The sequence below is a fragment of the Podarcis gaigeae genome (assembly GCF_964106915.1).
Source record: "Podarcis gaigeae genome assembly, chromosome: 15".
Lineage (NCBI taxonomy): Eukaryota > Metazoa > Chordata > Lepidosauria > Squamata > Lacertidae > Podarcis > Podarcis gaigeae.
In genome coordinates, this window is record NC_139692.1 from 43,672,258 (window position 1) to 43,695,146 (window position 22,889).

Genomic DNA, 22,889 nt, shown 5'->3' on the forward strand with positions numbered 1-22,889 from the left:
AATGGCACTGCCATGCTATTGCTAGTAACACATTTCTGTCTCTCAGTCCTAATAATTCCTATTAATAATAAAAAAAATTCACCTCACGTACTTTTGAAGCTGTGTTTTTCCTGTTCCTGAACTTCCTAAGAGTCCTAAATGTATTTCTTCTGGAGCTGCTCCGCTGCACTTTTCCATCAGATGATTTTCTGGGCAGCTCACAACAGATTGCAGTAATGCAAAAACAAAACCAAGAGCCTTTCCTTCCAGGCATTTGTCCAGGAAGCGTTTGCAAAGTTGGCCTGCTCTTTATCTAATTCCCCTCCTCTCAGAATAAAAATAAATAAATTTTATAGGTTTCTTTTTGCAGCAGGCTGGGTGCTTTAATTAAACTTCCCTTTCTTTAAATAAACCCCACTGAAGATGCCAAATAGACTTGCCCGGTTCATTAAACATGAGAAGGAAAAGGGGGGGAGGCAGGAGGAGAGGTTCTGGTCTCTCTCTTGGGAGCATTTAAATGTTGGCCGAGTTGAGTTTTCTCTCTCTCTCTCTTTTTAAAGCATGGGAGTCCTTTTGGCAGCGCCGGGGTGAGTCTGGATCGCTTAGCACTGTGGTTTCTGATTGACCCCTTTTTTAAATAAAAAAAACAACACAACACAAAGCAAAACAGCAACAACTTTGTGTGTGTGTGTGTGTGTGAGAGAGAGAGAGAGAGAGAGAGAGAGAGAGAGCGTGGGCCCCGGCTTCTGCGGAAGAGTGAGACTTCTAACCACAGACAGGGCAGCTGTGATGCATTTCGCAACAAATTGCAGATGTCTTTTCAAATAAAAATAGGGCATTTGAGAAGCCAGCCACCTTAAATGTCTGGGTGGCTTTTGTTTTGCGTGTGTGTGTGTGTTTGTTTTAAAGAACCATTTCCAAAAGGCAGGCTGCTGCTGCTGCTGCTGCTGCAGAACATTTGTAGAGCTGCCTGGGCATCAAAATCCCCATCAGACTGGCACGTGGCCTCTGAATGGCATTTACTGAGGACCCTCAGTGGCAAGAGTTACTGCTGCTGGCCTGCTTCCCATTTGGGCACTGCAAGAACAGGATTCCCCTGCGCAGAGAGGGAGATAATTTTTTTCCCTTGTTCTCCCTCTCTAAAACTAGGCGCGTCTTATGGTCTGGTGCATCCTATAGAGCAAAAAATACAGTATGTGCAAGAGAGTCTCATTGTGGTCCTTCCTCTCCACCCAGAGCCAACCCTGTGTCCCCTTCATGCACTCAAACCTCACCATGGTCTGACCCCGCATACGGTGAAGCCACTTTTCAGCATATGGGACCGCCTCTCCTGGTATGCCCTGCGGAGGACCTTAAGGTCCACAAATAACAACACTTTGGAGGTCCCGAGCCTCAAGGAGGTTAGATTGGTCTCAACTAGGGCCAGGGCCTTTTCAGTACTGGCCCCAACATGGTGAAACGCTTTGTCCCAAGAGACTAGGGCCCTGCGGGACTTGACATCTTTCTGCAGGGCCTGCAAGGCAGAGCTGTTCTGCCTGGCCTTTGGTTTGGACTCAGTCTGACCCTTATGTTTCCTTCCCCTTATGGGTCTTGATTTATCGGCTACTTTAAAATGAGGCTGCGTTTTAAATTGCATTTTAACCTGCATTTTAAATTGGTTTTATTCCCCCCTATTATGTTTTTATTGTGATTTTATTGGTGTTAGCCGCCCTGAGCCCAGGGAGGGCAGGGTATAAATTATTATTATTATTATTATTATTATTATTATTATTATTATTATTATGTTGTGGGGGCCCCTCGTAAATAGCAAGAACATTTGCAACCCCACCTTTCCTCCCCGGGTGCTCAAGGCTGCATATGTCCCCGTCCCTCTGCCTTTTAATAAAACCTCGCAACGACCCTGCAGGGGAGGTCCAAAGAGAGCGACTGGTGCAAGGTCAACCCAGAGCAGGGTTGGACCCAGGTCTCTGTGGACCTGCTACTCTGAGCACTGCACAGCACTGTCGCTTCAGGGTGATTGCAGCACTGTGATGACTGTGTGTGTGTAGGGAGGGAACTGGTGATGGAGATTGGGGGGGGGGCACATGTGAGCCCCACAGCCACTCTGCCCCAAGCACCCCAGAGTGACAAAAAAGGGGAGGGAGGCTGATTTCATGCCCCGTTCTTCCCCCACTTTGATGACAACAGTGCTGTTGTTCTGGGTCCAGGATCTTTCATGCTTTCCCCCAACGGACTATATATATGAGGTTTTGTTCCCCTTTTAGCTAATTCTCTCTCTCTCTTTCCCTCTTACAGCATCAGCGAAAGTTTTCTCACGGTAAAAGGTGCTGCCCTCTTCCTCCCGCGTGGAAATGGATCCTCGACCCCCAGGATCAGCCACCGGCGCAACAAGCATGCAGGTAATACCGCCCCCTTCCTTGTACCTTCGCCCCATCCCGAAATCAAAAAGACCCAGGTCTCTCTCTCTCTCTTTTGCCTATTTTGGGCTGCCCAGGAAAATGGCCTCAGACCGGCCTCCCCCAGCCTGATGTGGTTTGGGGTTAGAGTTCCCATCAGCCAAGTGGCTGATGGGAGTTGTAGTCCAAAAGAGCTGGAGGGCACCAGGTTAGGGAAAGGCTTTCTCTAAGCACTTTTAAGTATTTTCAGATTTTATATACATCCCGCAAGCATACAAAGGAATAATTCAGTACCACTCCTTCAGTAATAAGCAGTGTCGTTTTCCCCTCCGCATTGTCAAAAAGTAAGATCCAGCAATATAGTTATCTGTTGTAAAGTCTAACCTTCTACTATAATTAACACCCTGAAATTATGCTTTACCCACAAACAAACCATACCCAAGTAATCCTGAAATAAAATTAAAACTCATTATTTTACTTTCTGTAATTATACAGTATAATCATTGTGAACGTTCTGCATACAGCTCAAGTAAACAGGCTTTTTCAGATGATAGCCTGTTTTGGAACTGTTTACTAAATCGGCGGCGTTGCTTCCTTAAAAACTGTTTCCCCAAACCAGAAAAGGTCATATGTTAACATTTTGTTTTACTGCTCCAAAACATTATGAGCCTACAACACCTTTCTATAATGGGGGGGGGGGGAGCCTTAGAGCCAGTGGGGCAGGTTTGTCTGTAAAATTGTTCAGTCGTTAGAGCATGAGACTCTTAATCTCAGGGTTGTGTGTTTGAGCCCCGCGTTGAACAAAAATATTCCTGCATTGCAGGGGGTTGGACTAGATGACCCTTGTGGTCCCTTCCAACTCAGTAATTCCATGGTTCTTTGAAATATGGCCCCCGGTGCCTCCCCCAGGACTCTCCCCTGTTCATACCCTGCTCTGCACCTTCCTTGAATGATGTTCCCTGGCTGGAAGGTCTTCCTGAACTATGGTGCTGCTGCTGCGAGCATTTGCGGCAGCCGCCACCTGAGGCAATTATATCCGTTTGCCTAATGGATGGGCCGGCCTCAGCGAACTGTCCATGATCCAGAATTCCACTCACCAGGGATGTGGCCGCAGCGGCGGGGCGGTGTTGGCCTGGCTTTGTGGTGAGGAGGAATCCCGGCAGCCTCCGAAAAAAAAAGGCTCCTACTTTCCTTTGCGGTTTGAAGTCGAGGAGGCGAAAGAATCTCTTACTGCCTCCTGCCTTCGCCATTCTGCAGCTCTCTGCGTTGTCATTTACACATGCCAGAAGACCAGGGTTCAGGAGGAGGAGGTGGTGGCAAGGCCTTGTAAGCAAAGCTGATATTTGCTGGACCCCTTCTCTGTGGGCCTTGAAGCCTGAACACGGAAATGTTTGGGATTTGGAGGAGAGAACTTGTGTTTTGTTTGTTTGATTTAATGCTTTCATATCCCACCTTTTTATCCAAGTTGCTCAGGGCGGTGTATACATAGTTCTTCCCCCACTCCTCATTTAACCCCCACAACAACCCTGTGAGGTAGGTTAAGCTGAGAGGTAGTCGCTGGCCCAAGACCACCCAGGGAGAGTTTCATGGCCAAGTGGGGATTTGAGCCTGGTCTTAGGCTGACACTCTAAGCACTGTACCAAACAGGCTCTGCACCTTGACCCTTCCTTCTCCATCCCAGGTGACCTCCAGCAACACCTCCAAGCAATGTTCATGCTGCTCCGTCCAGAGGACAACATCAGGCTGGTAAGTCTCACACACATGTCCTTTCCTTGCTCTTTGGCTGACGCCTTAGGGTGCCTTGCTGTAGTAAAGTGCCCATGAGAGTTGTGGAGCTCAGAATTCAGAACCTCGGGAATCCCTGTTTTTAAAGCTTCTAGTCCTCATGGTTGACTCAGCAAACAGGCAGGCATCTTCTCCTGAAACTCTGGGAGTGGTAAATGAACAAAAAGCCCTGGCACTCAAAGCAGGGGAGGGCAGTCAGTGCCCTTCCTGGCCCTTTAGTGTGAACAAAATCAGAACAAATTAATGCAAATAAATACATAAATAACCACGGTGAGTTGGAAGCAGCCAGCCCACATCTTCCTGGCAGAGTAGGCATTTGCATACAGAAGACCCTAGGTTGGATTCCTGGCATCTGTGGTTGGAAGGATCTCTGAATCAGCGGGTGGGGCAGACCCCTCCCTGGCCTGAGAGGCTGTGGAGGGCAGCTGTCAGTCAGAGGAGATGCTGCTTGGGCTAGATGAACCCGTGTTGTTCATACACAGCTTCCTATGCACTTTTAAGAGGATTAGACAAATTTAGGGCAGATGCAGGCACCAGTGGCTGCTCGCCATCGTGACTATATTCTCCCTAATGTGTTTGAGGCCTCTGAGAACCAGTTGAGGGGGCTCTCAAGAGGGGAGAGAGCTGCTCCTACAAGGCTCAAGTCCTGCTTGCAGGCTTCCCTTTGGGGCATCTAAGTCACCACTGTAAATAATAATAATAATAAATAATAAATAATAATAATTTATTATTTATACCCCACCCATCTGGGTGAGTTTCCCCAGCCACTCTGGGCGGCTCCCAATCGAGTGTTAAAAACAACACAGCACCAAATATTAAAAACTTCCCTAAACAGGGCTGCCTTCAGATGTCTTTTAAAGAGAAGATAGCTGCCTATTTCCTTGACATCTGATGGGAGGGTGTTCCACAGGGCGGGTGCCACTGCCGAGAAGGCCCTCTGCCTGGTTCCCTGTAACCTCACTTCTCGCAATGAGGGAACTGCCAGAAGGCCCTCGGCGCTGGAGACAGGAGACTGGACAGGATGGACCGCCCTGTGGCCTGATCCAGATGCAGAGCTCTTCCGATGTTCTTCTGATTGTTTGCCAAATCCTAGAACCACTTCATATTCTCACGAGCAGCACAGAGTTGAACTATGGAACCTGTTCACACGGGAGGCAGCAATGGCCACCAGCCTAGATGTCTTTAAAAGAGAAGTAGACAAATTCATGGAAGAGGAGAGGGCTACTGATGGCTCCTAACCAGGCTCTGCCTTCACACTTGAAGGCAGCGATGTTTCTGAATCCCAGTTGCTGGAAGCCCCAGGAGGGGAGAGTTGCTCTTGTGCCCTGATCCTGCTTGCCGTTTTCCCATTGGGGCATCTGGTTGGCTGCTGTGAGAACAGGATGCTGGTCTAGGTGGGCCATGGGCCTGATCCAGCCGCCTCTTCTTAAGGAGCAAGTCATGACCCCATCTTCCCCCCCATCCCACCCAGTCTCTTGGCAAACCTCTACTGGTAGTTAGTGCTCATCGGGTGGTTGGGGTGTGCTCCGCACCGCCGCCGGCTCCCAACCGATCAGCAAATCAATTGTTCTGCACTATCACTGGCTGCTTTGTACATTTTCCGTGGGTAGCTTTCTTGGGTTATTTTTTTGATAAATTGGGCTTTCAAGCAAGGAGAACGAGGGGTCGCAGACGGGGACAATGGAGCCACTTTGTGCAGTACCAAGTTGGGAGCGCCAAAGTCATGCTGGGGTCACTCTTTGATCATCCGCTCCTGTTTGTGCTGGGCGGGTGTCAGTCGATACTCGGAGTTGTAGGGGTAGCGGGAAACTTTTGAGTGGCCAATCCCTGGGCAAAGGAAGGTATTCTTTCTTTGGATGCCCAAAGAACTGACTTGATTAGCGATTATTATTATTTATTTTATTTTATTAAAGAGTGTTAAGGACTGGCTTTGAGAAGACGGTGTTGCCTCCTGGTCAAATTTAATTACCTCCATGTATAAAAGCAATAGAAGAAAATGGGTAGAGAAAAGCTTTTCCTCCTTTTCTTGTACAGTGGTACCTCGGGTTACATATACTTCAGGTTACAGACTCTGCTAACCCAGAAATATTACCTCGGGTTAAGAACTTTGCTTCAGGATGAGAACAGAAATCATGCTCCAGTGGCGTGGCAGCAGTAGGAGGCCCCATTAGCTAAAGCGGTGCTTCAGGTTAAGTACAGTTTCAGGTTAAGTACAGACCTCCGGAACAAATTAAGTACTTAACCCAAGGTACCACTGTAATGCTAGAATTCATGGACATCAAGTGAAGCTGAGTAAGATTCAGGGTAGATAGAATAAAGTACTTCATTCAGTGTCTGGGAGGTGGGACTTCTTCGCCTGCCACCTGCAACAGCCAGAGGCAGAATTCATTTCCGTTTCTGCCGTGAGAGAGCATCACTTCCTGGGTTGCCATGCTCAAGGCCATTATCAACTCAGGACCAGGTTGCCTGAAAAGACCCTCCCTCCTGTCTGCTCCCTGTAGACTTGTGAGATTGCTTAGATCAGTGGAGAGAAATCTTACTTGTGGTACCACGCCCTGCAAACATCACAGGGCAGTGACCCCAAAATGGTCATATGTGATGCCTTACCCACCAGATGCTTCAAACGTCATTTAAATATATTTTCCTTTTTTCCCCAGCCCATAAGAATTGACCTTGTTGTTCCTGGATTCCTGTTTTATGTAACGCTGCTTTTTAACATGTTGTTTTTGTCTGCCACTAAAGAGATTTTTTTTTAAAAAAAGCTAAGCAGTTTAGAAGTGCTTTTATATAGATAATACAGAGCAGGCACGTTTAGATGAGCTTCAGAACTCATCTTTCCTTGGCAGAGGAGTTGGGATTTATTGATTTTCCCCTAAGCACGCCCTTTGATCTGTGCAGCCCTTCCGAGATCCAGGGATGAGGCCCTTTCGGAGGAAACGTTTGTCCTTTCCTGGATTATGGAAAAAGTGCTGACGTTGGTCAGAGCCTAGAAATGACGCCTAACTCTGTGGTCCAAGCCAGCTTTCCAGTTTAGAAATAGCCCCGGTTAACGGGCAGATAACAGTAGGAAGTTGCTATATTTACACTCAGTTCCCAAACTTGAGTAGGGAAGAGGATTGAGAGAGTGGTTCCTATATGTTGAATCTGCCCTGTTTGCTTTTCCTGAAGAGTAGTTTTTGGTGGCCTTTCAGGGCACAGTAGTGGAGACCTGGGTCTCCAAAAACCTGTAATGCTGTTTTGAGTCGTCTTGGTGCGTCGGGAGGCGTATGCCCATAGAAAGCCTGCTTGCTGGGCAGGAATCATTACAGCAAAGTGTGGACTTCTTGGCTAACATCTCTGAGAGATCAGAGCACCTACTTCCCATGCAAGAGGTTCTGGGTTCAAATTTGGCTTAAAGGCACCCTGGGTATCAGGAACGGAAAAGGCCTTTCCCCAGGTCTTGGAATTCTCAGCCAGAATATGCAGAACCGATTTTGTATCATAGAAACAGAGAGTTGGAACGGAAACCGCCCCCCCAGGGTCATCTAGTCCAACCCCCTGCAATGCAGGAATCCTGGCCAAAGAACCCCTGACAGATAGCCATCTTCACAAGGGGTGGGAGATACTATTTCGTAGCAAGGGGTAAAAAATGCCCCCAAACCATTGGAGCCTTCTCCACTTCAATTTGAAGGCGGTTCTTAGGTTGGCAGGGCAGAATCTGCTGTTCCGCTATTTGCGTGAGACTTGCACATAGCAGCCGACCAATCAATAGCTTTGACCAGGACAGATAAAATAATTCGTTTTTTAAACCATGGGTCTAGTATGCTGTATCTTAAGCCCCATGGGGATATGCATATGCTCAGACAAATTTCAGAAGTTTTGCTTCATAAGTTTGCAAAACATACCTAAGCAGCAGAACCCGGTGGGCCGGTTTTGTGAGTGGTACAAGCAGCATTTTTAAACCTCCTGGACTGGAGGGCCCTGGGTCCAAAGCCGCCTCTTTGGACTGCGTGTGTCCCCACCCACCCTCTTGGAAGGACACCCGACAGCGAGCAGGGAGGGGGATGACTCCTCCTCCTGCCAGGCCTAGAAATTTGCTCAGCAAATCCCATTTCGGCAGCTTGAGGGCAGGCCGTCCCTTTTGGCCTCTCCGATCTCTGTTTAGCAGTGATCTTATGTCAAAACCACCCTGCTAATTATTGCTGCCCAGATTGGTTTAGCAAAGCAAATTAGATTACGCTAATCCACTTGATGCCCGACAGGCCGCTGGAGAGCCAGCAGGAAGCTGCAGTCCATATAGAGAGTTAAGGGGAAAGAAGCTGTGTTTCCCATTTTAGCGTCTGCTGGCTTCATAGCAGGACATGCCTTGCACTGTATAAAGCCCTGCCGGATCACATTAAACCATGGGGTTGCCAACGTGGTGCCCGTGGGTGACTGCCTGGCCATCCATACTGCCTAACATACCTGCAAAAGGTCTCAATAACTATCCCCTTCTTTAAAAAAAACCAATGCACAAGAGGGGCTTTTTGCTCTTACTGCTCAGTTCCTGTTTACACAAGTGGCTCAGCTTCTCCCCCATTGAACATACACCCCACCCCTAAGACATGCCCATATTTCATTGGGAGCCAGGATTGGATGCCTGCTCTCCCTTCCCTTCTCAGGAGAGGTGTAAATATCCCCATCAAGGAGGGGAGGGCAGGCCCACTCCAATTTGTGGTCCTGTCTCTCTCTTTTTTGCTCTTTTATGGGTGGCAGCTATTATGCCATGGGGACGCGGGTGGCGCTGTGGTCTAAACCACTGAGCCTCTTGGGCTTGCCAATCAGAAGTTCAGCAGTTTGAATCCCCATGACGGGATGAGCTCCCATTGCTCTGTCCCAGCTCCCGCTAACCTAGCAGTTCAAAAGCACACCGGTGCAAGTAGATAAATAGGTACTGCTGCAGTGGGAAGGTAAATGGCTTTTCCGTGTGCTCTGGTTTATGTCACGGTGTCTCTTTGCTCCAGAAGCAGTTTAGTCATGCTGGCCACATGACCCAGAAAACTGTCTGAGGACAAACACCGGCTCCCTGGCCTGAAAGCAAGATGAGCGCCACAACCCCATAGTTGCCTTTGACTGGACTTAACCATCCAGGGGTCCTTTACTGTTTTTATTATTATGCCGTGCCCTCGTGTGCCCATTGGCTCAAAAAAGGCCAGTGGAGAAGAGGGCTATCAATGGCTACTAGTCAGGGTGGCTGTGCTCTGCCTGCCCGGTTGAAGGCAGCCGTGCTTCTGAATAAAAATTGCTGGAAACCGCAGGAGGGGAGAGTTGCTCTTGTGTTCAGGTCTGGCTTGCGGGTTTCCCACTGGGGCATCGGGTTGGTCACTGTGAGAACAGGATACTGGGATAGATGGGCCATTGCCTCATCCTGCAGACACTTCTTATGTTCTTAAGGCTGACACCGGCTACTTAACTAAAATATATCTGCCCGTGTTGGTTTTCTGTTCCACCAGTGACCAGATGGGTTCATTTGAAAAAGCCCCCAGCAAGCAGGATTTGCAGGGTCAGCCCTCCTCCTATTTGGCACCCAGTTTCCCAAATTACACTGCTATTGGACAATGATGCTCCATTTTGACCCTCACGGGACAGCTGTACCCACTGGCAAGTCCAAGGAAGTACAATAAAACCATGTACTCATTCATAACTGAAGCTGGTGCTCTGTTTTGTCCCACAGATCTGTAGGGAAAAGCCACCGGGCGTTGGGGGCAGATTCCCCATGCCTTCCTGGGGAAAACCACGGTTTCTAGCTCTCCGCAGTTGGAAGCTAAGCCACATAAGACTCCTGAGGGGTTTCTGGGGTGGGATTTGTTCAGGCACGGTGTTTAACTTGCATGGTTTACACCGGTGCCGGAGTGCCACTTCCTGTAGCCTCGAGCCTGCCCTGGAGGAGCCCATTCAAGGTTTCAGGCCCCCCGCCAGGGCCCTCCCGTTCAGGAAATTCTTAGAGAAGAACCACGACTATTTAGCAGAAGCGGTTCTTTCTGTGGTTGGGCTCCTCTGGGCAAAATAAAATCCACACACCCTAGATGGGCCAGTTAGCATAATCAAGACGTCCCTTCTGCGGCAGTGCCGTGGTTCCTCTTGCAGTCCGTGAGGTCAGAAAACATCAAGCAGAATGCAAATGTCCCTGGAGTTGAGCTAGGAGGCTGTAAAAAGAAAAAGGATGCGCCGTATGCCAGGGGTCCGCCCCACCCCTGCCCAGGGGCATCTTCAGGCCACACAAGGCAAGTTCCTCTTGGCTTCTTGTAAGCGGCTTGCGCTGCGTGACGCTGGCTTCCTGGCATGCCGCGTCAGCGCCCGTACGTATCTTGCCGACTTGGCATGAGGATGGGGAAGCAGACCGGGGGCCGGCGGGGGGAGGAACTGGCATATATAGTCTTCCTTGTGCTGACTCAGCTCCTCCACAGTCTGGAGCTGAACCTCGCCGGCTATTCTTGGTCCGTACGGCCAAGCGCCCGTCTCCTGTTGTTCATAGGCGGGCTTATTTCCTATCATAGAATTGTAGAGGTCGAGGGGGAACTCCAAGGGTCATCCAGCCCAACCCACTGCAATGAAGTACATGAAGCCGAAGTTTTCCTCTCTGATCATGGGGGAAGTTCTAGTTTCCTTGAAGGATGGAGGGATTCTCCAGGGCATGTCCAGAGGTCCGGAGCAGGTACACACTCACACACACACACACACGCCGGTTGAAGCTATTCCCTTTATCCAGCAGCTCAAAAAGACTTCGTGTAATTGCAGCAATCTGGGGTTTTCAGCATCCCACTTCTGTTGCAGAGCAGTAGGGAGATGAGTTTGGGATGCCGCATTGAACATCCCGAGATAATCTCAGGTTTTGGGTTTGTTTTCGTTGTTTCTTTTTAAGAAGAGGAAGCAAGCCTCCTGGCTGCAGAGCGAGGTTTGAAAGGCCACGGATTTGATGCAGTCTTAATCGTAGCTCAAGGAGTTTTCTGCACTGGCACAGACCTTGCTTCCTCTACAGGCACCAGCAGTCAAAGATGCCCTGTTTTTCAAGGGGAAACCGTTTTGCAGACATGCACAGTTTAGGGGATTTGCTGGGTTCTGCGTGCTCTTGGCACCCTGGGCTTGAGTTAATGTTGATGCAGAATTGCTGCCCACTGAGTCACTGTTTTCTTTTAAGATGGCACCCTTTTCCTGCCAAACACTTTTTGCTGGCCTTCCAAGCCCTTTTTCCGTGGGCTTTGGCTCGTACTTGGAGACCAGTGGCAGATGCGTCTCCCCTCTCTCAGGCTGGCAGAGATGCAGGGAGCGCCATTGCTCTATGGCAGATCCACCTGCATTGCAGGCAGGAGGTCCTGGGTCCAGTCCCCAATGACATCTCCAGGTGAGACTGGGAGAAAACCCCCTGCCTGGAACCCTGGAGAGCTGCTGCCAGCCAGTGTAGACAGCAGTGAGATCAATTGACACCCCGCCCCGGTGTAGAATATGGAGAGTGGGCTCTACAAACAACTGAAAAGCTTTTCCCCTTCTTTTCCCAGGCTGTGAGATTGGAAAGCACGTACCAGAACCGGACTCGATACATGGTGGTGGTCTCAACCAATGGGCGGCAGGACACCGAGGAAAGCATCGTCCTGGGAATGGACTTCTCTTGCAACGACAGGTGTGTGGTGAATCAGAGTGAGAGAGCTGACCAGGATGTGCAATTGTTATCTTATTTTTTTGCAAGTTCTCCGAGAGGGCTGTCAGATCATTGGGGGGGGGGGGGTTGGAGCTGTTTCCCTCTGAAGGACGGATTGAAGCATTTCTAGGATCACAGAATTGTAGGGTTGGAAGGGACCCCAAGGGTCATCTAGTCCAACCCCCTGCGACACAGGAGTCACAGCCAAAGAATCCATGTTGTCTAGAAAACAAGGGTGCTTAAGAGGGAGCATCACCAATCAGGTCCTCAGTGTGAGTGCTGGAGCCTTCCCACAACAACCACCAAAGTGGTGTTGCCACAGAGCACAAATTTCTAGTCCTCAAGGCTCTTGGTGCAGCACAAATCTCAAAGCAGGTGAGATTTCGAATGAGCTCGAGTGAAAATTACTTAATTCTGATCATATTTTTTTCAGAAACATCATTGAAGGATAACATTTATTACGTAGGCAACCCTGTTTTCTTTGTTGCAAGCCACTCTGAGCTCGATTTTGTGTGTGTGTGTGAAAGCAGCATACAAATAAAAGGTTGAATGAATGAGTAGACCATCTTTCCTCCAAGGAGCTCAAGAATGGTGTGCCTGGTTTTCTCCCCACATCAACCCTGTGGGGTAGAGGGAAGGATTGGCCTAAGGTCACCCCACTGAGCTTTCGGACTGAGCGGGGATTTGAACCTTCCTCTCCCAGGTCCTGGTCTGGCACCCCTGCAAAACCCTGGCCCTGTTCCCTGTTCTGTTCTAGTTTGGGCATAAAGTGGTTCAGCCCAATGTCCATTTCTGTTTGGTCTTGGTGTTGGTGCGTGGAATAAGTTTTCCCATCCCTTCCAGCCCTGCTTACGTATCTCTTGCTTGCTTCCTCGGACACCGAATATCCCTCCCCTCTGACCCACTGAGTATTTACAAACCCAATTTAGCCTTGTTGCTGGGGGCTTTGGTGGAAGTGGTAGGTGAAAGAGATCCCTAAAAATATCTCCAGTCTCTTTGGGAAGCTGCTCAGAGGTGCCCTTTTTCTCCTCACGCCCCCCCCCCCACTTCCATGAGTTAATCTCATTTCCTACACACACACACATCTCTACCTTTAAGAAAACCTCCCCTGGTGGCTGGGGGGTTTTTTTTGTGGAGGGGGTGGGGTTGTCGGTAGACTCTGCCTGTGTGTGATACCCTCTCTGTTGGTTAACCATTTTTTAAAAAATTACATGGCTCCTTTCCAACAAACTGCCCAAGGTGTCCTGCATCCAAACTGACAGTGGAAACAATACCAATAATGTAAATAATAAGAAAAATGTATGTGCATTTATCTCTGTCTCTCACTCTCTGAGTCCTAATGTTTCCTCCAGGTTAGAGAAAAATTTTGTCTGGTATTATCGTTATTTAATAATAATAATAATAATAATAATAATAATAATAATAATAATAATAATAATTTATTTATACCCCGCCCATCTGAGTTTCCCCAGCCACCCTGGGCAGCTCCCAATCAAGTGTTAAAAACAATACAGCATTAAATATTAAAAACTTCCCTAAACAGATGTCTTTTAAAGAGAAGATAGCTTCTTATTTCCTTCACATCTGAAGGGAGGGCATTCCACAGGGCGGGCGCCACTACCGAGAAGGCCCTCTGTCTGGGTCACCTTCAAAGGTAGCCCCACGTAGAGCTATGAACTCATGAAAAAGTGGGGAGGGGAGAAAGAACCAGTAATTAAATCTTCTTCCTGTCCCTTCATTCTTTTTGTGGGAACAGAAACCGACAGCAAGGAATTGAGAGAAGCTACTCAAGGGGCAATTGATAGGCTGTTCATCATTCATTCTCTACCTTCCACAGAGAGAGAGCGCTTATCACAAAGCAATAAAACAGTCTGAGCCTACCAGGATGAAAGCAGGGAGTCCTTTGTCAATGTGTCTTGCACGGACAAAGACATTGCAGGAGGTTCCTGGCTGTGGGGAAAGGCACCGATGAATAATGTTGTGATCCTCCAGGGGGTCACCGTTGTATCCAATGCTAGTCCCATTCAGAGTAGACCCATTTAAAGTATCGGCCAAAACTAACTTGGGTCCTTTCATAGAAGCTTAGAATTGTAGAGTTGGAAGGGACCTCAAGGATCCTCTAGTCCATCCTCATGCAAAGCAGGAATCTCAACAAGATCATACATGACAGGTGGCCACCCAACCTCTGTTTTGAAACCTCCAAGGAAGGAGAGTCCACTGCCTCTTGTGGGAGACTGTTCCACTGTGGAACAGCTCTTGCAGTCAGAAAGTTCTTCCTGATGTTTAGAAGGAATCTCCTTTCCTGTAACTTGAATCCATTGCTTCGAGTCCTACCCTCCAGAGCAGGAGAAAACAAGCTTGCTCCATCCTCCGTGTGACATCCCTTGAGATATTTCTAGACGGCTATCACATCCCCAACTCCCTCAACCATTCCTCATCAGGCTTGGTTTCCAGACCCTTCATCATCTTGGTCTCCCTCCTCTGCACACCTTCCAGCTTGCCAATGTATGCTGGAGTCTGTTCCAGTGCTTTGAAACATCCATCTCCCATGGGCCTTCTTTTTCTTTTTGTAAAGGATTCTCTTGCAGAGTTTAAATCGTCGTCCTCCCCTCTCTTTTGTTTCCCACAGCAGTGTTTGCACAATGGGGCTGGTCCTGCCACTCTGGAGCGATGCCTTGATTCATCTGGATGGCGATGGGTAAGAGCCTGTGATTGTCTGGTTTTTGTGTTGCTATGAACGTGCAAAAAGGCATCCAGCCCTCCTCTTCTCTCTCCTTCCCTGCCCCGCTTTGCAATGCAGGAAGCGTTATTGAGTGTGACCTACATGTAAATGTTTCAGAAGGCTCTTGGCCAAGTGTTGAACCATCAGGCAACTTCCAGTAAACCCTGACCCCCTTGTCATCCTTCTGAGGCAGGAGGGCAGCCTGAACCAACATCTGGCCCCCTCCAGGTGTTTTTGGCTGCAACTCCCCATCAGCCTCAGCCAACATCTGGAGGTCACCAGGTTGTCCAGGGGCTGCCCTTTTTCATAGCCTCCCATCTGGCCTTTTTCGATGAACACTGAGTGTCCAAACCGCCGTCTTTGCTGAAGTGTTGTTTGACTGGCTGTTGTCTCCATTTCCCTCCTTTCCAGGGGCTTCAGCGTCTCGACAGATAACCGGGTGCACATCTTTAAGCCTGTCTCTGTGCAAGCCATGTGGTGAGAGAATTTGTGTTCCTTTATTTTTTTACACACAGTTTATAGAGAAGGTTTTTGGAGTAGGAAGGAAGAAGTATTCTCAGAAATGGAGGCTCATGAGAAGCCCTTGGAGGCTGGAACGATCCTTGGACCTCTCTTGGGTGTGCATCTTTCAGCTGCATTATGTAGAAGCTTGGCTACTCCAAGACTGATGTCACTGCTTTTCATTTGCGCTTAGGTCAGAACTGGTGCTCTCCAGAATGATGGAATGCAGTCACCATGGGCTATCTTCAGTATACCACCAATGTTGTGTTATAATAATAATTTACTGTATTATTTATACCCCGCCAATTGGCCGAGTATAGCCAAGGTTGCAGGTTTGATCCCCTTACGGGACAGCTGCATATTCCTGCATTGCAGGGGGTTGGGCTTGATCAGGGATCGGCAACCTGCAGGCCATGGGCCACAAGTGGCCCATGGGGGCAGTTTGACCGGCCCACGACCCCCCCCAACTGAGCCGCCTGCTTGGCAAGTCGCCACGCACTGCGCTAAACCAGCACGGTGCAAGGACTCACTTCCGTGGCGCCGGAAATCACGTCTGCACATGCCCAGCTGCCAGCCCAGGTGCTGGAAATCGCGTCTGCGCATGCCCAGGTGCTGGAAATCGCACACACGCAATCCGGCCCACAGAGAGATCTCCACAGGACTTGACCGGCCCAGGCAAGTATAACCTTGCTGACCCCTGGGCTAGATGATCCAAAGGGTTCCTTCCAACTCTAAAATTCTGTGGTTCTATGGTTACCATGGAGCCCTCTGTTACCTCTGCGTTGGTTGGTTGCTTGGTTGCTTGGTTAGTTGGTTGGTTGATTTTAGAGCCCTTATATTTGTTTTACAGCTCTAATGTCCAAAAGAGTAGCCTAAATACAAGCATTTATAACCAGAGTCCCCTGTCTGTGGGGTTACAATGTATTTAAAAAAGACACGGCATACAAGGAAAAAGGGAGGAGGACAGAAGAGAGGAGGAAGCAAACACAGGTGCCAGTTGCTAAAAGTGAAGTATTGGTTATTGCAGTGACTAGCTGGAATGGGGGAACAGTTCAAGGTCAGGAAGTTGCCAATGAAACTGGCCTTTCAGCAGAGCGACCTAAACTCTGGGTGACGTTTATAAGGGATTCTCTTTGGCATCCAAAGAACCAGGCAGAGCTTTATATGTCCAGGTTTTGCCTGCTAAGCCTGCTGGATAATCCTTCTCCTTTATAGGACAGCTCTCAGTAGGGTTCTTCTGACAAGTTTGCAGATTCACTGACTCAGGATCGCTTTCGCTCTTTCGAAATGTGTCACCCATTGAGCTTGCGATGTATTTGTGGGAGAGCTTCATGTCTTTGCTTTTGACCTAGATCTTTCAGGTCCCGGGCAGAGAGTCAGGACGCCAGCTCAAAACAGGTGGAGCGGCTCCTTCTTAGAAAGCGTCTCGGGACATTTTTAAATGACAGCACATCCCGTGATGGGCTTCAACCCATTGTGGCTCCCTTCCGAGCTCAACAGCTCTCAGGAAGGGACGTAAACATGGGAACATCATGGGGACATCACGAGAGCCAAAGGGGCCCAGCCGCCTGTTCTCTCAGTGGCCAACCAGATGTCTCTTCTGGGAAACCCACAAGCAGGAAGGACTTGAGCACAAGAGCAATTCTCCTCGCTTGCCATTCCCAACATTTGCTGCCTTGGACCCTGGAGGAGGAACACGGCCACTTGCCTTGCCTTCCATGCCGAGGGAAGAATTTGGCACCATGTGAGACTGGACATTGCCTGTTTGTGTGCAGCGTGTGTTCTGGGCTGGCTGTCAGACTGGGCTTTGGAAAACTGTGGGGAGGAGAAGAAAGCCCCCCATCCCGCCCCACCAGAAGCTTACTAGGAGATTCATAGAACCATAGAATTGCAGAGTTGTAAGCGGCCCCCAAGGGGTCGTCTCATCCAGTCCCCTTCAATGCAGGAATCACAGCTAAATGCAGAATGAAGCAGCATTTGCTACATTTATTTTTATTTATATATAATAAAGCAATTGCATTCTGTGAAATAGGAGGAAAGTGGTGGGTGTGGTGTGGGTTGTAGGTGTAACTGGAGAATCCAGGTATTGAGCGTGGGGCTCCCTTCTTGCTCAGCTCCCCTATAGGTCTCCTTTAGAGGTGCTCTTGCCTCAAAAGGTGGAAAAAATATAGCCAATACTAACAGCTAAGTGTTGTTGTTGCTGTTTACTTTTTATTTCTAATTTTCAAAAGTTTACCAGTTGATGCATACTAATAGCCAAGTGTGATTATTTAGTGGAAAGCAAAAGACAAGTTTTGCACCTTATCATTTGACTTCGTTGATTATATAGCACAATCAGAAGGACTTCCCAGCAGAGAAGCAGCTACAGTATGCATTTATACCAATAACCAGTAACCTAGCCTGGCTGCATCTCTTTGGAGTCCAGGTACCTTTGATAGGCTATATGATTGACCAGACATTTCTGTGAAGCAACAGAGAGATCTCCATTTTATTTTATTTAATAAAATGTTGAATGTATTAGGAAAAGCAGTTCCAAATTATTATTTTTCCTACTTTGTAATCATGCGTATTTTCTTTGGGTTGATACAGTTTCTTTTAATAATAATAATAATAATAATAATAATAATAATAATAATGATAACAACAGCAGCAGTTAAGCATGTCATTTCTCCCTGGCTCAGCTGTGGACCCTCTCCGCCCTCTGGCTGTTCCTGATTCCCTGACTTCTTTCCTCTGCTTTTATTTTCTCCCTCCTCCACCTGCTCCATCCAGGTCTGCCCTGCAGAGTCTCCACAAGGCCTGCGAAGTGGCTCGCATCAACAACTACTACCCGGGGAGCCTTTTCCTCACATGGGTCAGCTACTATGAGAGCCACATCAACTCAGACCAGTCCTCCGTCAACGAATGGAACGCCATGCAAGATGTCCAGTCCCACCGACCCGATTCGCCTGCCCTCTTCACGGACGTGTGAGTAGGGCTGGGGACGGTTTTGATTCCTTACCTGCCTTCCACCCTAACGTCCCGGGGCAGGTTGCAGCCATTCCAAGGTGCAACATTAAAACAAATAACAGTCATGAAAGTAAGAACGGACCTGCTGGATCAGGCCGGTAGTCAGTCTAGTAGTCCAGCATCCTGCTCTCACAGTGGCCAGCCAGGTGCCCATGGCAAACACACAAGCAGGATTCGAACACAGGAGCAATGCTCTCCCCTCCTGCGGTTTCCAGCAACAGGCATTCATAAACATTGCTGCCTCTGACAGCCATCAAAAAAGGGACTCTTGAGTGTCATCTAGTCCCAACTTCCTGCAATGCAATTGATAGGGTGGGTCTTGGAAAATATGCATCTCGGATGTCAAAGGTCAGCGGGTTTGAAAGCATGCTGGTTTTTCTGCCAGCCTGTCTCGCCTGTCAGCTGGGCTTGTTTCGCAAGGCCTATCCCTCAGCCAGCTATAATCATCCTCATCATCGTGATTCGTTCTTCTACATCATTAGAAGTAGTTTCAAAACACAAAAACAGCAAGCACTTTTGAAACAAGATTAAATCCTTGACAAAGTGGAAGTCTGTGGCAAAGACCCAGTTATCCATTGGGGGAACAAAAATGTATTCCCTTGCTTCTGGCAAGTACATGTGCTGGGCGCCTCCAGTCGTATCTCGACAGGGGCGCTGTTCCACAGGGCAGGGGCTGCCACACTAAAAGCCCTTCTCCATGTTATTGTGGAGCTGTGCGCTCCACAATACTGTTTATTACTGTTAGATTCATTCATTTGTTGGCTTTCAGACTCAGCTGTGGCCACATTGCTTCGTATCTCTGCTGGTGGTCTCAGAGATATCCATCTAGCCGGGATATGTCTGTGTGTGTGTGTGCTTTGGTCTGATCCAGCCAGAGGCTGTGTTCACATACAGGACGATGGCATATATACATGGATGAGAGGTGTTTATTCCCAGAGTGCTACGGTCCTTGCTGATAAGCCCTGACTATTTTTACCCACCAGCGATAAGGCCAGAGAGGCTGCTGGAATGCACCCGCGGGTGCTGCTGGCTGCGTGGTGCGTTCCATATCAGGAAGCGTGGAGCCTGTTACCTTTCCAAGCAAGGTGGAGGGGCAGAATTACAGGCCAGGCTACAGTAGCATCTGCTGGCAAAATTGTGCTGGACAGGACCTCTTCAGGCTGCAAGATGGCTTCTGATGGAGAGGCCCAGTGTGCTGCGGTGGTTGGTACATCTCACTGGGGTTCCCTGTCTGTCCTTGGCCCTGAGATTCAGTGGTGTAGCGGTCAAAGTGTCGGGCTAGGGCAGGGGTCAGCAAACTTTTTCAGCAGGGGGCCGGTCCACTGTCCCTCAGGCCTTGTGAGGGTCTGGACTATACAGTGGTACCTCGGGTTACATATACTTCAGGTTACAGACTCTGCTAACCCAGAAATATTACCTCGGGTTAAGAACTTTGCTTTAGGATGAGAACAGAAATCGTGCTCTGGTGGCACGGCAGTAGCAGGAGGCCCCATTAGCTATAGTGGTGCTTCAGGTTAAGAACAGTTTCAGTTTAAGAACGGACCTCCAGAACGAATTCAGTACTTAACCCGAGGTACCACTGTATTTTGAAAAAGAAAATGAATGAATTTCTATGCCCCACAAATAACCCAGAGGTGCATTTTAAATAAAAGGACACATTCTACTCATGTAAAAACACGCTGATTCCCAGACCATCCGCGGGCTGGATTGAGAAGGCGATTGGGCCGGATCCAGCCCCTGGGCCTTAGTTTGCCTACCCATGGGCTAGGGCCTGGGAGAGACCAGGGTTCGAACCTCCAATCAGCCATGAAGTTCACTGAGTGCAACCTTCAGCCAGTCACTGCCTCTCTCGGCCTAACCTACCTCACAAGATTATTGTGGTGGGTTAAATGAGGAGGGGAAGAACCACCTTGAGCTCCTTGGAGAAAAGATGGGGTATAAATGCAATATATAAGTGAAAAGAATGCCAGAAACATACTGAGGCAGACCAGTCTCACACAGTATTGTGCTGAGGCTGTATTACAGGAGTTGGTGGGGTGGGAGCTGCATTGGCCCCAGCCAGCATGGCCAAAGGTCAGGGGTGCTGATAAGAGTTGGCGTCTGCAGGGCCACACATCCTGCCCCGAACCCTTGCTGTAAAGAGCTGTGGCCATTGATCTCGCCCATTAAATCCTTGTAAAAGAGGATGCATAAAGGTTGAAACACCTGTCTGGTGTGGTTTGCTGTGGAGGTCCTTCAGAAGGGGTTGGGGGCCTCAGGTCCAGGGGCTAGGGGAGGCCCTCGAGGTCTCCATCTCTGGCCCTCAGGACTCTTCACACCACATCCTTCACTGCCACTGTCCAGATGGCAGGTAGAGAAGGGCCTGGACTCATGCCTGTAGACTTTTGCACGAATTGCTCCAGCCACTTTTGTAGCCCCTGGCTCCACCCACCACTGGCAGGTGGCCCTCGGAAGGTCACCCAGAACAGAGTGTGGCCCCCAGGATGAAAAAGGTTCCCCACTCAGCTTGAGAACTAGAATTGTTTGTTTTTATTACCCTGCTCTTTGGCCAAAACGGCACCCGGGGTAACTTACATACAGTCAAAACAAGACGGTCCCGACCCGCAGCCTCACAATTAAAAAAAGACATGGCACACAAGGGGAAAGGACAGGGAGGGAAGAGGAAAATCAAAACTCAGACCCCTATCTCTGAACAGTTGTTCCTAGATTCACCAGGGGAAGGAGGAGCTTTCAGCAGAGCCGATGGTGTGAGCCTGGCTTCGCAGCTCCCCCACAGAGGCAGTCGGAGGGAATGGGGCTTTTTGTCTTGAAGCCAATGTGTACAGTGCCCCCGCCTGCCCAAAAGACTTCTGAAACTTATTTTTTCTTCCATTTCTCCCCATGCTCCTGCAGCCCAACGGAACGGGAACGCACAGAACGTCTCATAAAGACCAAGCTGAGGGAAATCATGATGCAGAAAGATTTGGAGAACATCACGTCCAAGGAGGTGAGGAAAAGGAGGCTGGTGAGCTTGCCCCCCCCCCCCCAGATGATAATAATAATAATAATAATAATAATAATAATAATAATAATAATAATTTATTATTTGTACCCCGCCCATCTGGCTGGGTTTCCCCAGCCACTCTGGGCGGCTTCCATAGAAACCAGAAAACACTAAAATATCATACATTAAAAACTTCCCTGAACAGGGCTGCCTTAAGATGTCTTCTGAATGTCAAGTAGTTGTTTATCGTTTTGACATCTGGTGGGAGGGCGTTCCACAGGGCGGGCGCCACTACCGAAAAGGCCCTCTGCCTGGTTCCCTGTAGCTTTGCTTCTCGCAATGAGGGAACTGCCAGAAGGCCCTCGGCGCTGGACCTCAGCGTCCGGGCAGAATGATGGGGGTGGAGACGCTCCTTCAGGTATACTGGGCCGAGGCCGTTTAGGGCTTTAAAGGTCAGCACCAACACTAAAGAGGGCAGGGAAGGCTGAGTGGGGTTTTCTCAGGGGGAGGGACACCTGGTTGCTGCAACCACATCCTTCAGTCCTATTCCCCACCCAGAGCTGCCAGCTGGAGTGGGGCATGTTGAATCTTTCAACTTTGAAATCCCAAAAATGAGGGGAGCTAAAAGCTTGCAACATGGCTTGGGGATTCAAAAGTTAGTTAGGTTAAAATAACATAATTTAGTTTTGCTTGGTAGGTGGAATATGTGCAAAATGGCATAGAAATCATTAAAAATGATTGCCAAGTACTTGCGGTTATATTATGTATTAATTATTCTTTAGCATTACCTGACATTTTCAGAAGCCAAAATTAAAATTATTTGGTTTTCCAAAAGTAGTTTGTGTGCTGCTTCTTCAAACATTTACCAAGCTAAATGTTGTCCGGTCACAAAAACCCCCAGCAGATTTGAATTCCTTACACCCAAAAACGTATTTTAAGTGAAGAATTTTGCAAAAAAAAATTAGGTTTCACTGTCTAAAATGACAAGCCCTACTGCTGGAGACAAGGAATCCAAAGGCCAATTGCTGCCTTTTTACGGCTTTTGAGAGCCTGGGGGGCTGACCTTCTTGCTGTTGGAAGTCTGACCCAACCCTTGACTCTTGCGTCTTTTGTCTTCTGTGGGTCTGGCTGCTCCTTAAATGTTTTGTTTGATTCCAGGCAAATTTCATAGACTTTTATAATTGGAAAGGTACTCCAAGGGTCACCGAGAAATCACAGCTAAAGAATCCCTGGCCCTTTCTCCTGGGGCCATAAGAGAAGGGAGGTGGGGGTCTGCTGAAGGGTACTGCTACCCCCCCCCCGGGGTGGGTGTTTGAGCGGTGTAACAATGCACCTCTTTCCCCCTCTCTCCTCCCCAAGATCCGCACAGAGCTGGAGATGCAGATGGCCTGCAACTTGCGGGAGTTTAAGGAGTTCATTGATAATGAGATGATCGTCATCTTGGGCCAGATGGACAGCCCCACACAGATCTTTGACCACGTCTTCCTGGTAAGTGTTTTGGCACATGGCTGCTAGGAATGCTCACAAGCTGCTCAACTTTACTTGCTGTCATCCCCACCCTCTTAGAAACACCCCCCATCTGCTCTGCCATACAGACCACCATCTCCCTCTTCTGCCTTCCGCCTCACTGCTCCATCACGATTAAGCTTAGCCAGAGTTGCAGAAACTGGCTCTTACTTATAGAGACTGAGATGTCACGTAAGAACATCAGGCCAATGGCCCGTCTAGTCTTGCATCCTCCTCTCGCAGGGGCCAGCCAGATGCTTGGATGAAGGCAGTAAGCGGGGTTTGAGCACAAGAACAACACTCCCCTCCTGTGGCTTCCAGAAGCTGGTAGTCCGAGGCATGGCCATCTCCAAC

At 48.8% G+C, this 22,889-nt stretch overlaps 1 protein-coding gene and 1 long non-coding RNA gene across 9 annotated transcripts in view; one reads left to right on the top strand and one right to left on the bottom strand.

Annotated features, from left to right (window-relative positions):
* Window positions 1–14,221, bottom strand: part of LOC310832962 — a 184,813-nt gene extending 170,592 nt beyond the window's left edge. For both annotated transcript variants that reach the window (XR_014558481.1, XR_014558482.1), the window contains exon 1: window positions 13,696–14,221. This is a non-coding gene — a long non-coding RNA (uncharacterized lncRNA). The remainder of the gene's footprint in view (window positions 1–13,695) is intronic.
* Window positions 1–22,889, top strand: part of SSH2 (slingshot protein phosphatase 2) — a 122,461-nt gene that overhangs the window by 82,497 nt on the left and 17,075 nt on the right. For 4 of the 7 annotated variants that reach the window (XM_083715000.1, XM_083714997.1, XM_083714996.1 and 1 more), the window contains 8 exons: window positions 2,275–2,378; window positions 4,057–4,121; window positions 11,675–11,796; window positions 14,444–14,512; window positions 14,948–15,013; window positions 17,810–18,004; window positions 20,939–21,032; window positions 22,389–22,517. In XM_083715000.1, coding sequence (XP_083571126.1) covers window positions 2,275–2,378; window positions 4,057–4,121; window positions 11,675–11,796; window positions 14,444–14,512; window positions 14,948–15,013; window positions 17,810–18,004; window positions 20,939–21,032; window positions 22,389–22,517 — 844 coding nt within the window. Of the gene's footprint in view, window positions 1–2,274; window positions 2,379–4,056; window positions 4,122–11,674; window positions 11,797–14,443; window positions 14,513–14,947; window positions 15,014–16,321; window positions 16,782–17,809; window positions 18,005–20,938; window positions 21,033–22,388; window positions 22,518–22,889 lie in introns of those variants that run through there. The other 3 variants (XM_083714998.1, XM_083715002.1, XM_083715001.1) reach the window with 3 other exon arrangements.